This window comes from Cryptotermes secundus, unplaced genomic scaffold (genome assembly GCF_002891405.2).
Source record: "Cryptotermes secundus unplaced genomic scaffold, Csec_1.0 scaffold62, whole genome shotgun sequence".
NCBI lineage: Eukaryota > Metazoa > Arthropoda > Insecta > Blattodea > Kalotermitidae > Cryptotermes > Cryptotermes secundus.
Window position 1 is genome coordinate 1,907,571 of NW_019727786.1, and position 17,443 is coordinate 1,925,013.

The 17,443-nt window shown below is 42.8% G+C and overlaps 1 protein-coding gene across 2 annotated transcripts in view; it reads right to left on the reverse strand.

Moving 5' to 3' along the window:
- The window catches only part of LOC111864921 (uncharacterized protein C18B11.02c), a 702,662-nt gene that overhangs the window by 636,139 nt on the left and 49,080 nt on the right, over positions 1–17,443 (reverse strand). For both annotated transcript variants that reach the window (XM_033751616.1, XM_023852540.1), the window contains exon 3: positions 3,153–3,257. In XM_033751616.1, coding sequence (XP_033607507.1) covers positions 3,153–3,257 — 105 coding nt within the window. The remainder of the gene's footprint in view (positions 1–3,152; positions 3,258–17,443) is intronic.

Consider the following 17,443-nt stretch of genomic DNA (forward strand, 5'->3'; position numbering starts at 1 on the left):
ATTGATATTTAATTAAGTTTTTTAACTGATATTCATTCTTCCATCAGTGGCTCTACAGCCCTTTGTTAGGCCCTGACCTCTTCTTCAGTTTCGTAAACTTTTTTATACAGGCGGTAGGACTCCTTAGATGAGTGATCAGCCCGTCGCAAGGCCACTACCTACACAGAACAACACAAACAGATCAAACGCACACACAGACATCTGTGCCTCGAATGAGATTCGAACCCACGATCCCAATGTTCGAACGGCCGAAGACAGTTTATGCTTTAGACCGCGTGGCCATTGTGATGGCTGTTAATAATTAATATTAATATTATTACCCTCCAACCCGGTATAGAGTAGTTGGTATAGCGATTGACTAAGGGCTGGACTACCAAAGGGTCGGAGTTCGAGTCCCGGTAGGGTCAAGAATTTTCTCTTTTTCACGTCGTCCAGACCGGCTCTGGAGTCCACCCAACCTCCTACTCAATGGGTACCGGGGGCTCTTTCCCTGGGGGTAAAGCGGCAGGGTCCTGAAACTGACCATTCACCTCCAGCTAGTGTCGAGGTTAAGAAAATGTAGATCTATATATCCACTCCGCCGGTCACGGTAGCCGAGCGTTCTAAGGCATGTACTGTCTTCGCTCGCTTAGAAACCGGGATCGTGGGTTCGAATGTTTCCTGTGAGGTACGAACTGAATTCTTATATATTATTTTTATACACTGCCGGTCACGGTAGCCGAGCGGTCTAAGGCATGTACTGTTTTCGCTCGCTTAGAAACCGGGATCGTGGGTTCGAATCCCACTCAGGACATGGATGCTTAGTTTGTGAGTGTGCGTTTTTCTGTGTTTGTGTACAGGTAGAGGCCTTGCATACCACAATCCGTCCTGAGATACAAACTTGTCGAGCTATCTTCTTCCGGGTCTCCCAACAGCATTTCCGCTGCTGCGCTTCTCTGGGGTCACTTCGGCAACCCCGCTGTCATTGCCACCTACTATTATGGCAGCCCCGTGACCGTTCTCATTACGCACCTACGCACAGACCTCAATGACTACATAACAAAGCCAAAATGGAGAGGTTTTCCACCATAAAGAAAAATGTTTTTATTACGTCACAATACTTTCTGAAGTTTGCATGTAAAACTGGAGAGGTTTTCCATCACACAGATGTTTTTGTTATTTCGTTCACAACATGTCTCGGTCCAGATAGGCCATCGTCAGGTGACACGTGACAAGTGCACAGATAATGACGGAATTCTATAAAATTTCAATGCTAGTAAAGTTTGAAAATTTGTTAGGTAAACTAGGTCGGATCTGACTTAACAGCATATACACAGTGCATTCTAAAAAATTAAAAACAGACGTATACATATTGAATTTTAAAATTAGAAGTAGAATAGTGTAAGTTGAGAATCACTATAAAGAGTATGGAATTCCCAGGGGGTTGAAGTGACAATGGAGGAATTTTAGAAAATATAGGGTCGAAATGATAAGGTGGGTGTGTGTGTATGTTTAGGGATGTTGTAATTAAGGCAAATATATTGAGCTTATACTGCGGGGGCGATGGAGCGTAGTTCATCATTCAAATTTATACCATCATCGTAATTTTATACAATTCCGTTCACATTTGTATATTTCTCACGTGTCACCTGACGATGGCCTATCTGGACCGAGACATGTTGTGAATGAAATAACAAAAACATCTGTGTGATGGAAAACCTCTCCAGCTTTAGGTGCAAACTTCAGAAAGTACCAGCATGCGATCTCAGGACCGTGGCAATAAATTATAAATTAAGTTACCATTCCACATTTCTTCCTGGAAATCCATTAAAATATCTGGATGTATGTGTGACTTACGTCCAGCAATACAACGCACGCAGCCACATAAGAAAGACACACCATAAGACACAATATATACACAATTAGAACATAAGAAGAACGACTCCCATAATGGATGAATGGCATTACACACGAGTTTGATAGACGACATGGAAGATGATATATCTTAACAAGTTTTAATATATAAATTTTATTATTGAACAACGACGAACACACATTTTATACCATTTTATAAATGGACACTTGATGGCAGGCAGTGCAATTGTTTAACGTGATTAATTCACCTGATGGCAGATTGATGCCGAAACATGTAGTGTGAAGTGACAAGTGAAACTGTATGCACTAAAAGAAGGTAAATATATACACATTATCTAGAAAATCGGCTCAAAGATGGCGGTAAGGTTGTCAGCCTTACGCGCCGGCCGCGCTTTACTTCCCACGAAAAGTATTCAATTAATTCCTGGTACTCATTTCTGTTAGAGGTTGAGTCGACCCAAGGGCCAAGATTAGGTAAATTGGAAAAAAAAAATGACTTCACCGGGATTTGAACCCACGACCTTCCGGCTTGTAGAATAGTGCCTATACCAACTACGCTAACGCGTGCCCCTTTTAATTAGTTTTTACTGGTTTTAATTAAGGTTCATTTATTTTAAGTCAAGAAATATCGCATTCACACGTGATATGAGAAGTTGGACATCCCAAACGTTGCAACAATTTTAGCGAATTAGAGACACCTGATGATGGCAGCGTACGGCCGAAACATGTTGTGAGAAGGAATGGGGAAAAAATAAGTTGCACTGTACACGGTAATATATTGTATGAAATAAATGATATATTAATGCAACAGGATGCTTAAATACAACATTTCTTCTCGCGTTGATAAGTTTCGAATTTCATACATGTATGTAAAAGTAAACGGTCTAGAAAACCGAAATTAACGGCCGTGGGGTTTCGTTGCGCTGACCACGCGACACCGTCTATCCGCAACAGTTGGCACTAAACTTCGCCGAGAACCGGCGGTCGCTCGGTCGGTATAGTTCGCTTGCGGACTGAAATCACGGAGTTTGATGTAAAAGTAAAGCTATCCCTGTAACAGGCCGTGGAGGCCTATATGGTTATGAGACGTCGAGGCTGACATATTTTCTAGACAATCGGTTCACAGATAGGCGGTGAGGTTATCAGCCTTATGCACCGGCCGCCTTTTACCCCCAGGAAGTTTCCTGATACGCAATTCTGTTAGAATATGATGTACTGATAACAAATGGTAAGGTATTTCATCTTTATAAAAATATAGAGAAAGAGGCCCTCCTGAATCTATAAGACATTCATACTACCTTGATTTCCGCGTGGTGAACTTTGAACTCCATATCTGAGGAACTTTCATGCGTCCAGCCTCCCCGATCTGCAGCTTCGTCCATTTCTGCTCCTTCCATCAAATCCTGTGGAGGAAAAAAATCACGCTTTATACACCGTATCAGGAGGTTCGGCTGCTCTTTAGCTAATATGTTTGCAGAAAAGGTTAGAAAACTAGAGCAGGGTAAGAGGTTTGATGTTACCATATCACAGATCAAACTAGTATGTAAAACGCATCATCATCTTACGTATGTAATGTTGCAAGAGATATTATGTAACAGTCATGAAAAACACTGCTTCGCAAACTGTGTCTCTTCAACATAACATGCGAACCACACTTAAATGCTTTTCTCGGTCAAGGAACATGTCCCTTCAGTGGCATTTCCTTCCCTTGAAAACAAAAATTCGCATTATGTTTTACAAATCGTTGCAATTCTGAAGGAGCGCTGCTTGGGATAGAACCCAACGGTGGACTTCATGATCAAGGTAATGAACTTTCGAGTTCCTTAAAAGCGGAGAATTTATTCACAAGCTAAATCGTTTTGTTTCAATTAAAACTCTTAAGCGATAAAGTAATGCAGGCTAATGAAGGTACAGATGCACTCTGACATCCCATATACGTAACTGTAATCAACACTGCTAAAACAAAAGATCTGAATTGAGCCAATTTCATCTCTCTGCCAGTCTCCAAATTAATTAAGCATTATGCCATGAAGACATCTGGGGGATTAGTGGTATAGCTCCACTATTCTTGAGCTCGGCGCTAGATGGAGGTGAGTGGTCAGCTTCACACCCAGAGAAATCGGCCCTGGTACCCACTGCATAGGAGGCTGGGTGGGTCCCAGAGCCGGTGTGGACGCTATAGAGAAAAGAAAAACCTCTACCCTGCTGGGAATCGAACCCCGGCCGTCCACCAGTCAACTCTACCTACTGAGATATCCCGAATCCTCCTTCCTTAATATAATTCTATATATATATTATTTTATCCCCCTTCACAGCTACAAGTCCAATCCATTATCCCAATGACATCAAATGATTTGTATCAGTAAGTCCCTACAGTCCATTCGCGGAGACGAAACAGTCCTCGTAAACAAATGCACGCGGTATCTCCTTCGCTCTTTGAATGAAATCATGCAGCGATCATGTGATGCGTGTACCGTTGCAGGGGCGTCCGAAGTTCACTCTTCAATCTGAATGCAAGTTAACGTGCGTCCGAATGCAGTGAGTACACTGAGTAACTGCGCGCTTTGTCCACTCCTTGCTGTCAGCTGTGGCGACTCGGGGCTTGCTTTGTTTACGCTGACTGTCTCGTCTCCGCGAATGGACTTATAGTTATGTAACCTAGCTTTCCAGTTTCCCTCATTTCTATGTCCCTCTTAGTTCAGGCACTTTACAAAGCACTTTACTTCTAAACATTTAGGTTACTTCTGCGAGGCAAGAGATCTTATAACTCACGCCAGGGAGAAGATTCCTTCTTTAGAAGCCAACAGGTGTTCAGTTAGCGAGATATTCCTCGCCCTTCATGGAACCCGAAGGTTACTTTTCGTGTTCACAGAGACCTATCACTGGATACTCATCCTATGCTAGATTAATTCAGCTTTCTCACTTCTTTAAGATCCATTCAAACGCTATTCCTAGCGGATTCTTCAGGTTTTACAAACAACACAATGCCAAAATTACTAATTAACCTTAATTTTATTATGAAAGGCATACGGTACACGTCGACTGCATCTGTGGTCCAGTGGTCAAATTTACTGGCTACAGATACAGAGGTCCTGGGTTCGATTCCCGGCGCTACCAGATTTTCTGATAAGTAGTGGGTTTGGAACGGGGTCTACTCAGCCTCGTGAGGTTAACTGAAAAGCTATTTCAAATAAATAGTGGCTCCGGTCTAGAAAATCGAAATTAACGGCCGTGGGGATTAGTTGCGCTGACCACGCGACACTCTCTATCCGCCGACAAGCGACGGTCGCTTGCGGACTCAAGCTACGGAGTTTAATTTAGTTTTACGGTACATGTCTGTGGTACTTCCTTCGCCGCTGAGTAACTCAGAATTTGATACAAAGTCGTAAAATAAGCCAATGAACAACCAACGAATCTGCTGTTTGGGTGGAAGGTTATTAACCAAGTAAGTTACAGTATTCAATGGTAAGGTAAGAAGCAGTCGTGGCCTCTCTGAAGGCCACATGGAGGGCCTGGGGAATATACACGTACGTGCATGTCGTAGTCCAAATTCAGGTCTCAACTGGCTGTCAGACTGTTTGATTCTCATGCTTCTGATGCTGTTTTAATTCGAAAGGTTAGCTCCTTGACATGAGAACAGATATAAATACGGGGCATGAATGGTGGACAAGTAAATACCTGAAGACTGCAGTAGTGGTCTACTTCAAGGAACTACCCCTTTGTCCTTTTCTTTTTAGAATTACTGGGTTTTCGAAATTTTTCAATCGTTCGGTATTCTAAAAACTAAAGAACACAACTTTTCGAAAACTAGATCTGTTTCCGAAACATTGTTTATAGTTTTTAGGATATGGGACGATGGAAAAAGTCCGAAAACCCAGTAATTCTGAGTGTTATACGCCATTGTGAGAATCTTTTAGAATCTTCTTTTTTCTCTCTGAGACTGACGTCAGTATGGCCGAGTTTAGAACAAGGTACTTACTGGATACAAGTCCATTACATTAAAGCTACGGCATATCCCATTTTCTCCCAGCTCTTGATTGGGTTGTTGTGACGCAGTAAGGGACATCAGGAGAAGCTAAAGAAGAAGTCAGGAAAGTACTAATTTCTTTCCCGTCCACTTCACCGCAAACAGCCACTCAGATCGCGTTAACTCGTCCATTTGGCACATTATTCTAGAAACGAAACCTCTTAGCTTCTGCCACTCTGACCGGCTAGCTCTCCGTTACGAGTGGACCCCAACTTACTGTTAGTCAAGGCCAAGGATTTTCTTCCTCGCGCTTCTAGTCACAGACTCATTTCAACCGCCCTACTTTGATTATTTTCGCTACACCTGCTTCATTAAATAATTTTAAAAGTTTATGGTTATACTTTGGTCTCAATATACAGTTTTCTTTAATTTGGCCAAAAATTATTCTTAATATTGTGGCATGTCAACGCGCTGTCAGGCAACGGTTCGGTAAACACACTTCCGCGTAGGTAGTGACGTCACACAACAGTGGATAGCGACCACGTACTGTGTTTTCTATATGTCGACGCTGGCGGTTTATAGGGGACAAGAAAGGACGTTTGCAAGCAGTCGTACGCTGGAGGAGTGAGTACAGGAGAGAGTTTTTAGTTGAGTTCCGAGGTTTGAGGGCGATTGAAGAAGAAATGCAACAAGACTTCATAGTGATCTGAAGTGCTAGTTTCTGTGTTGAGATCCGCTGCTAGGAGACGACTAGTGGAAGCTGAGAATGCTAGTGCGTGTGTAACTGTGAACTGTAAATTGTGTGAAGTTCTGCAGACGAAAAATACAGATGTACAGGCACGGCCTTCTCATTTTATGCAATTTCATAAGGAAAGCATAAACCAGTTTGATGTGAGTCAGTACCTCAGCAAAATTTAATACGGGCAACAAACACAACGACAAAAGAAATACAGTCAGACTAACAAGGCAGAAACGCCTATTCAGCGTGAAGGCTAACAGTGAAAACCATGAATCAGTTTGTTTGACACTGTGGAGGGTTCTTCAAATTCAGTGGTATAAATACATTTCAGTGTCTTAAGTTCAGCAAACGCAGTGTTTGTTTTGTATTAGCCAAACCATGAAATTATTTCAGAGCAATAAACATATGCGAAATGGAATATAAACACAGCACAGCAAGCCTCGGGCCACTCTTCTGCGGAATATGAAGGACAGTAGGGAACTCGGGGATAAAAGAAATCAGATTTTCTTTCCTACAGACTAGCTCAGCCCAGACGTGCAGTAAGGTAACAGCGTCAGAGAGGCAAGGGAAGTTGTTTAGGCCCGGCTATTTCCCGGGAGGAGGAAATTTACTGCGCCTGAGACCCCGTGAGCCCTTGCACACACTGCAAGGAGGGCTCCTATGTCGGGGCTATTAACTTTCCTTGATTTTAGTTTTCTATTTACCTATCTACGTATTTATCTTCTCAACCATTCATCTGCATGTCTGTCGATCCATCCTTCATTCTGTCCGCCTGTCTCTTTTCAACCAATCAATCACTTCTCATTCGTCCGTCCGTCCATCTACCTGCCTACCTACCTACCTACCTACTTATAGTCACGATTTAGGGGTATGAAATGGATATTGGATTTATTCACCATTCGGAACTATACTTTACAGTTCAATGACACATAGAAACTAATGTCCTTAGTCTTTTACGGTATCAACTAGCCGTTTCCTGGTAATGTGTTCTACCGACACATATTCTACAGCTTCCCGCGCTCAAGTCCTCTTGTCACAGCCGCCCGTGCAGAACTCTTTGTGAACTGACAACTCAACTAACCGGGTCCCAGGCTGGTGGACATTTCACACCAACTTCCTAGCCTTCTCTTCATAGGCTGACTTCCAACTGAACTCTCTCACTTGCCAACCAACCAGCTACTTCACGTCACTTCACTCAACTCAACTGCTGACAACTCTAACCAACAACTAACTCGCTGCTGAGTCTTGAGTGTGAGTCTCATTTTAGAACCGACGGTCAGTCGGCCAGTCTGTCTTAGCATAAAGCACTCATCTGGAGCTTGCACCCAGATCTTTATTGTCTGACAGTTACGGTCTTGTTTCTTGTGGGCGTCCTCTCTGACGAGAGGACGGGTCTACCTTGTGTATATGCTGCTGGTCCTTGCCAGCGCAGTCTTTCTCGGGTCCGAGACCATATACTGTATTACTGTCTCAAATTTGAGACTTCCTCTTTCGTCGCCTCTTACGACTCGCAGGGTCACGGTGGAGGTATTCGAACCCGCCTCCACACGGGCCTAATTCGCTGCTCCAGATTTTCTTGCGTGTAACATCTCGGCACGAACAACATAGAAAACACGGTTTCCATTGTTATAGTCCAACAATACCTCGACCGCTGCATGGAAACGGGTATCTGTTTATCCGCCTACTGCATAGCAACACCTGTCCCACGCTACAATTTCTATCTATGCAACTAGAAACACATACACAGGCTACAGTCTTCCTGGAGATGCTACTCACTTAGTTAAGTAACAACGGAATACTATAAACTTCATAATTCGCACAGAGAATACAACTCAAGTATACCTCATTATGATTTTCACTTTAAATCAATTACCAGCTCTTCTAGAAGGAAACCGCGTCATGTTAGTCACACAATTAGTATCCGAGATAACTGGCTTTCCTTTCGAGTATTATTAACACGCACGACGTTCAGAAAAGTAATAGTGAAATGAGCCACTTCTCTACGCAGTGCACAATTAGCTTTGCCCAAAATACCTATGTATCTAAAACAGGCCGATCATATAAGCAAATCTGCATATATGCAAATGGAAAATACTTCTGATTGTAGTACGCCATTCCACACAGCAACTGTTGGTTTTGATTTGCGTAATTAACGCACTCGTAGTTGCGAGCAGCCAGTCGAACTGAGTTAATCTTAAACGCATTACGTTCTCTCTTTTTTGAAAATCGCTTGGTATTCTCACATGTGGTCTTCAAAGTTTTAATACATAAATAGGATAGCCTTACTTTTCATTCCTACAGGATTCCCAGTAGGAGATTGAATTCGGGTAATGCTTGCTACCATTCAGTCCAGAACCTTTTTTCTGGTCTGCTGTCCAAAAACATACAAATTAGAATATAAAAACTATAATTTCGCCTGTGGTTCTCTATTGGCGTGAAACTTGGTCTCAGACATTAAGGGAGGAACACAGATTGAGGGTGTTTGAGAAAGGTGTTGAGAATATTTGGACCGAAGAGGGATGAAGTGACAGGAGATTGGAGAAAACTGCACAATGATGAGCTTCATAACTTGTACTCTTCTCCAAGTATAATTAGAATGATCAAGTCATGGAGGATGGGGTGCGCAGGGCATGTAGCACGAATGGGTGAGAGGAGGAATGCGTATAGGATATTGGTGGGAAAGCCAGACGGAAAGGCGTAGGTGGGTGGAAAATTTTAAAATGGATCTTAGAGAGATGAGGTGGGATGGTATGGATTGGATTAATCTTGCTCAGGATAGGGACCAGTGGAGGGCTCTTGTGAACACGGTAATGAACCTTCGGGTTCCATAAAATGCTGGGAAATTCTTGAGTAGCTGCAGAATTGGCGGCTCCTCCAGAAGGGCTCAGCTCCATGAGTAATAAAGTAAATAGGATTTTAGGACAATGTAACTTTTCATTCGATAAAATCCTTAAGAACAAATTTCTAGATTCAGCTTAGATATGGAAAATTTCCTGAATCACTGCGCAGCAGCATTCTTCCCGGAGGGTAGCCTCTACAATGTAACAATTAAGACATCTGCCAGGGCCGCGCCATAGCTCAAGCGGTTAGTCGCTGGATTCGCACCGCGGCGCCCCGGGTTCGATCCCGGGTCCAGTCAAGTGGGATTTGTGGTGGACAAAGTGGAGCTGGGGCAGGTTTTCTCCGAGTACTTCGGTTTCCCCTGCCAATCTTCATTCCACCAACTGCTCCACAATCACCCTCACCTATCATCCGGGGCTGGTACAATAAGCCAGAAGTGGCCGCAGTACAAGGGACTTAGTCCCACCCCACTAAAGCCAAAGTAAGTAAAAAAAAGTAAAGTTATCCCTGTAACAGGCCGTGGAGGCCCATAGGGGTGTGAGACGTTGAGGGTCCCACATTATCTAGACATTCGGCTCAAAGATGGCGGTAAGATTGTCAGCCCTATGCGCCGGCCGCCCTTTGCCCCCAAGAATATTCCTGGTACTCATTTCTGTTAGAGGCTGAGTCGACCCCAGGGCCATAGTGCGGCCTAGCATTAAAAAGAAAAGCATCTACCAGTTTGAAACAGAGCCTTTCATGCTAATAGGCCTGCCATTTGTAGGCACCAACATTAATCATCTAATATCAACAAGGTAATTACATCAAGCAGGGCGATCGGGTCATGTGGAATGCATGGATTCGTGGGAAATGCATACAAAATTTTCCTTCAGAAAGTTCAAGAAAACATGTGACATTCTAATCGCGGTGCCTACAAAGACCATGCCATTCTGGGTTGTGATCTTATGTACTTCGGAAGAAGGAATGTTACAGCTACATCTTCGAGGTCGAAGAGTAAAGGTAAAGGTAAGGTAGAGCTGTCCCTTTGCTTCGGCACTAGGTGGAGGTGAGTGGTCAGCTTCACTCCCCGGCCGCTTTACCCCCGGAGAAAGAGCACCACCCCACTAGCATTAAATATGTCGTAATTTCTTACGCTTTACCACTCTTCAGTAAGAAGAAAACGTGAGATGGAAGCTACACTAGCGACACGAACTGCAGAAACGAGTTTGTCAACTCCTAACAATGGCTCTACACGTCACAATATATACAAAGAAACTCATCTACCTTTAGCCCTTCGACATTGAAGATGGAGGCATTATGTGCCTCCAAAACTTCGGAAACGTTGCGCACATCAACAACTTGTGACCACATAAGAATTGAATTAATATCAAGAAAAATGTTATGAAATGAGGTTCTGAGTGGGCGGAAATGACACAGGAACGTTTCCGGTGACGGCATTTCGTATCAGTGCCTTCGAACCTTTGGGTCTTACTTGTTTTGATAGTCTAGTTCTCTGTTAAGAAAACTCTAGACTAAGATGCACATTCCAGTAATTGCATGGATCAGCCCGAACAATGCAAACGCACAGCACAAAAGAAGGTAAACTAAACAGAAATGAGACAGTAATGAATATACGTAAGAGTGAGAATTCACCACGTGGAAACAACCGCGGTGAAATACGTTAAAAGGAAAAGAACTGGATACTTTCTGCGTCCTTTCTTTTGTTCAGACATTAAAACGAGTATTTCAATGTCATGCTATATCTGTCTCTCACCTCTTCTAATGGAGTTTCTTGTGGTGCGGAAATGTTCGTGTTTCCTCCATATTTTCATTTCCTCAATATTTCTCTGAAAGTGGATGTTAAAATTCTCTGGAATATTCATAGAACTAAATTATTTTTAACTTTTCGCCTAAAGAGAACTTCCCCGATGTGCAGAATACTAAACGGGTCGAAATGTATATCAGCAGATGCGCCTGCACCACAGGGCCGAATGAGAAGAATTCCTGCCTCAGACTGACGCCTTTCTGACACAGCCACAAGTCTGCATTCGAAACGTTGCACGGCATTTCGTCTACTTCCTGCACGGCACAACAGACCAACGGATTCCAATGCCTCCTGCTTTCCTGGCTTCGAAACTTTCGTTACTGACATTTGGTATTGTACCTTATGTACAAGTCCAAAGTCCAAGTCCAAAGCAATAATTCTATGTAAGATTTGAGGCTTTCACGGCGGTGACTATGAAGAAAGCAGTCTTCTGGGATTTGGCACCGTGTATATGTGGTGTTAACCGACGTTTCGGAGGAACGTATCGCAGTCTGCTTTTACCGGTTCTCACGGTCTCTTCGCTTGCAGATTTCTTATATTTTTTCTTCTACCCTGAAGATGGAGGCGATACGTTCCTCCGAAACGTCGGTTAACACCACATATACACGGTGCCAAATCCCAGAAGACTGCTTTCTTCAATAATTCTATGTTTTTCTATTCTTTTTGTTATTTCGGATGCACTGTTCAGCCAATATCCCTGTTTATACCTCGCCATACAGCTGGCCTGTGATTCAGTTTCTGTATCCCACAGGATCATACGTAGCAGGTGGTTCAACTTCCGACAAATGTGTCATGCGGTGGGATACACTTGTAAGTGTAGCGATACTTGCAGCAACGCGACAGATGCAGATAAATAACAAGATGGCGGAGATCCTCTTAAGGAACCTGCTGACCGTATTCCGAGACAATCTAACGTAGCCCTAAGGTGCAAGTGGAGAGATATGGATAGGCATTATTTTCTACCACCTCCTGATTCATATTTACATCTTACGATCATTTGTCTGTTCATTTTGCAAATAAAAGAAGACTCATCATGTCTGCATTCGTGAGCGCACACGAAATATTAGATCTATTCTTAGAAATATCCATTTAATGTTCAAGTTATTAGTTCGGTGAGTATGCCGCGGGTTTGTTCATGTGGGGCACCCTCTCTGACGTGAGGAAGGGGTCTGTTGTTGACAACTCCTGCTGGCCCTAGCCAGCACAGTCATATTTACCGCGATCTCATTCAAGTCAAAGTCACATTACGACTGACGGTCAGTCAGTAAGTGTTGGTGTCGAGTCCCATCTGGAGGTAATGACCAGGTATTTATTACTGTTTAACAGTTATGGTCTTATTTTGTGGGGCGCCCCCTCTCTGAGGAGAGGACGGATCTGTCTGTTGCATATGCTGCTGGCCCTTGCCAGCGCAGACTTTCTCGAGTCCTAGTCCCTTGGTACTCGCGACCATATTTTACTGTCTGATTTGAGACTTCCCTTTTCGTCGCGTCTTACGACTCGCAGGGTCACGGTGGAGGTATTCGACCCCGCCTCCATACGGGTTGCGGATTAATTGCTCCAATTGTCCAGCTTATAACATCTCGGCACTGACCGCACAGAAAACACCTTTCCAATGTTGATGTTTCCAATTGCTGTCGTGCAGACACGCTTGTTTGAGAAGCCGTTATTCGTTAAAGGCATTGTATAGCTGCGTCTTTCGCAGTCGTTGCCTAGCAGCGGCTCTACATGTCACATTACTATTCTGTTCCGTATTCTGGCCACGAGTTCTGAACATATGTTTAGTTTTGTGTGCGTTTACTTTTTTTTCCCCCTTTGGCGCTACAGCCCGAATTTGGGCCTTGGCGTACTTGGATGAAACTCTCCGTGTGCGTTTACTTAACAGTGTCTAATTGAGGTTCGGTGATTTCTTCTTCTGGTATTTATGTTTCCGCCCAATAAGATAATCGACATAGACATGTCACCTGTGTCATATTCCACTTATACGCTAAACAAGAAGCGTATTTGTCGGTGTTCTAAATGCAGACAACGCAACAGAGAAAGGCTTAAATTATACCAGACTTCTGTACTCGTCTCCCAGGAAACGTAATTAGGGGTATGTTAAAAGCGGTATTAAGGATCATATATCCACATAGTAACCGCCTAAAGGGAAGATCATTACGAAATGTAATTCTACTCCGTGATAATATTAGCCCGCTTACGGAAATCTGATGATAGTGGTATCCCATGACTTTTGGCACTTGAGTACATGTATATATATATTTGTGCATCCACCATCCACTACATTTACATACAGATCCAATTTAAGTCACTAGCAGTAAGCTAAAGGGTGAAGGAAAACTAACCTTAGGTACAGCTGGCCTATTTACCGCTAGTTAGTGAAACACCGAAAGATGCGACGCAACTTTCAGCGTTAAACTTCCTGGGCTGACGTATTGATTTTATTCAGATTATACTGTGCTTCAGGGGACCACGCGTTTCCGATTGGCAGAAAATGTTCATTAAAATCCGGACGCCATGAAGCAGGATGAGTGTAATATAAATATTTGGATAATTTTCGTCTGTGCCATTTAAGTAATTATGAGCGTCCAATCAGCACCCCGTACATGTGTGTGTGCCAGGTGTGCTCATTACACGCCCTCCAGTGGTTCCCAATAAGTATTTCGCGAAACCATAGCGTTTCGTAAATGAATTTCACAGGTTACGTCAATAAACAGCGAATTTAAAACGGGTGTCTTAAAAACGGAAGAACATACTGCAACGCCTATCATGTATATAATATAAATTCCGTTCATACGTCCGAGAAATCAGTCCGCTAATGATGTTTAAGCAAACAAGAAATTCGTACACTTTAGTGGGCGAAATGCTGAGTTCCTGAACGTTAAAGAAGGTGGTAAACATGGTTACAGATCACACGAGTTCTATATCCTGGTACGTAACTCCGTGTATACCGATGTTTCGGAATAACGAATCACGTCCATTTTCGGGATCGGAGAGTAGGTGAAGCAGGAAGTAGGCGGCAAGCTGCTTTCTGCTGGATTCTTTCTTGGCTTAAGCTACTCTTGGGCCCAGAAGTTGGAGGAGGTACGTTCCTTCGATACGAAGGTTGACGTCGGCCGGCCTAACCGGCAGTATCCTACATAGTCATCGTTATGGGAACCTCAGATACAACATCGTTATCGCTGTCCTATAATGGGTTAAAAGGGAAGAATGGGTGAGTCAGATGGCACGCCCAAATATTTGTATTGTTAGGTTATTGTATTGTATCTCTAGGAAAAGAAAATGTGGAGCATTCAATGCTACCTTGTGATTTAACACCGCCCGAGGAAAGAGAAAGAAAACGAAGGAATGGGACAAAGAAGGGAGAAGGGGAGAAGGGACAAAAAAGGAAAGAAGAAAATATTGTAGCTTGTAGAGCCGTTACTGGGTCACGACCTCGAAACAAACAACAAAACAACATTCGCTGCTAGACAACAAATTTAAGTATATGCGGCCGTTACTGGGTAACGCCTCCGCAAACAAACACGTTCCCAAGGAAATGATTGGAACGTAAATAGAAGAGGTATCTTCTATGTGTTTCGTGCAGAGTTGTTATAAGCGGGACGAAGTTTAGAGCTTAGCTGAAAGTCAGTCAGTGTAATGAAGACCAGGAGGTTGGTGTGAGATGGCCGCCAGTCGGTGTAAGTTGGAAGGGTGCCGTCATTCAGAGAGGGCTTGAGCATGGAAGTTGAAGAATCTCCACTGTTAGCAGCCGTTACCAAGAAACGACTACTGGAGACTGTAACAACCTGAGAACATTAATCTGTGTCCTCTAGTGATGTGTAAAGTGTGGAGATTAGAAATGGCGCTATAATTAAGTGTAATTACGAGTTCTGTGTTAAAGCGGTCAATAAATTCAATCTCCAAATCAAAACCCCGACAAGAGTCACTCTAACACGTGACAATATAAAGAGGTCAGTTTATTATAGAACTCAGTTTACTTCCTATGAGACAAAGCAAATTAAACCATTTATTATTACTGACAAGACATACATCTTTGTGGAGCCTGGCACACCTTTCGCGAGTCTACGAGTAATTTTAAACCGACATCTACAGAATTCACCTCCAAAAGCGAACCCTTCTAGAAAACAGTATTTCCAACTGCTGCTTGATCTCTTACAATTCTACGTAGAAGAATGCGCGTACATAACAAAGCGTATTTGCAACAATTTTAACGCTTTTCTGAGTTCACGGTGCATGGTCTCCCTTGGACAGTAGATCATTTCTTGAAATGATCTTATAATTCCTTGCCTTTGTGCGCTCATAAGATTATTACAGCATTCAGGGGATCTCACAGGCCAACTGAACCGCTTGAATCCAATTCTTAACACTGATACCACAATTCTTCAAAATCCATCTTCTTAACTATCTTCGATCAGCTGATCCAAATGATCTCTATAAAGATATTCCCAGAAAAAATATATATACATTAGTATTTTCCCTGTGCGTATTGCATATCCAGCCAGCTCATTCTTCCTATTTCATCACAGTAAGAAATTAGGCAAAGCAAAATTTATTAAGTTTCTTAAATTCATATCGCCATTCTTTCTTGAGTCCAAGTATTTTCTTTAATACTACAGGGTGAATCGTATAGAACCGGCCCGATGAATTTGCTAATAATTCCGCAAGTGATGCATATAACCGCTCAAAATTACGACATAATAATCCGTGGCAGCCCTTATGCTACAAGGTCAAGGACAATCGCGAAACGTGTCTGCAGTGCGCAGGCGACAGTCATGGAGTACACTGTTGAACAGCGAGTGTTTCTAGTGCCTACTTTAAAACGGCGGATACTTTCAACACCTGCTCTGATCACGGCACACAATCCAAGATAAGATATGTGTAAATTACTTTAATATCTGTATGGTATATTTTATATTACAGCTCATTTCGACGGGCCGGTTCTATATGCATCACCCTGTACCTTCTTTCTTACCAGTATGCATCCTGTTGTGTGTGATAAACAAAAATATACATTGAAGTACGAATATTTGTCAATTATGTACAACAGTGTAAACGAGGCCGTCTACACAACAATGATATAAAAATATACATTGAAGTACGAACATTTGTCTATTATGTACAACAGTGTAAATGAGGCCGTCTACACAACAATGATATCTGCAGAATGAAGATATCATTGTAGTGCAGACGGCCCCACTTGCGCTAATTTACACACACAATAGGATGCATAACGTAAAGTTTACTGTCAATTATAGAACAATTAATACCGTCCAGTGTGATTGTAGATATTTACTACCTTTATATGATTCGGTCAGCTCTGACCGTCTTCAGAAGGCATAATACCAACATGTTCAGGAACTATGATTACAAAGTTCGTAATATATATGTAAGATCTGAGGCTTTCACGGCGGTGACTATGAAGAAAGCAGTCTTCTGGGATTTGGCATCGTGTATATGTGGTGTTAACCGACGTTTCGGAGGAACGTATCGCCTCCATCTTCAGGGTAGAAGAAAAAATATAAGAAATCTGCAAGCGGAGAGACCGTGAGAACCGGTAAAAGCAGACTGCGATACGTTCCTCCGAAACGTCGGTTAACACCACATATACACGGTGCCAAATCCCAGAAGACTGCTTTCTTCATAGTCACCGCCGTGAAAGCCTCAAATCTTACATATATATTACGAACTTTGTAATCATAGTTCCTGAACATGTTGGTATTATGCCTTCTGAAGACGGTCAGAGCTGACCGAATCATATAAAGGTAGNGCCTCTTCTCTTAAAGCGGAATGTTCGGGTATTTGGAGTGTTCAGAAGTCCTGGCAGTGACGCCCCCTACAGTTCTGTAATTATGTTATGGGTATTATATACATACTCTCATTATATTTCTGTAACCCCAGTTTTATTACAAATTTATCTTATGCGTTTCTACTTGTATCGTTGTAACTCCTTTTTGCTGTGTTTTGAGGCACTGTTTTGTCGTGTGCTGTGTAGCGTATACCCTTCTTCCCTGTGACGCTCCCGTGGGCGTGTACTCATGTCTTATCACAATGTCACACATACTATTCTGGTGCATACAAGAAAACGATAACCAGAATAGTATGTTTAACATTGTGATAAGACATGAGTACACGCCCACGGGAGCATCACAGAGAACAAGGGTATAAATACTTGTGTGCTACACAGCGCACGACAAAAAGAGTGTCTCAAAACCGAGCAAAAAGGAAACAACTTGACATT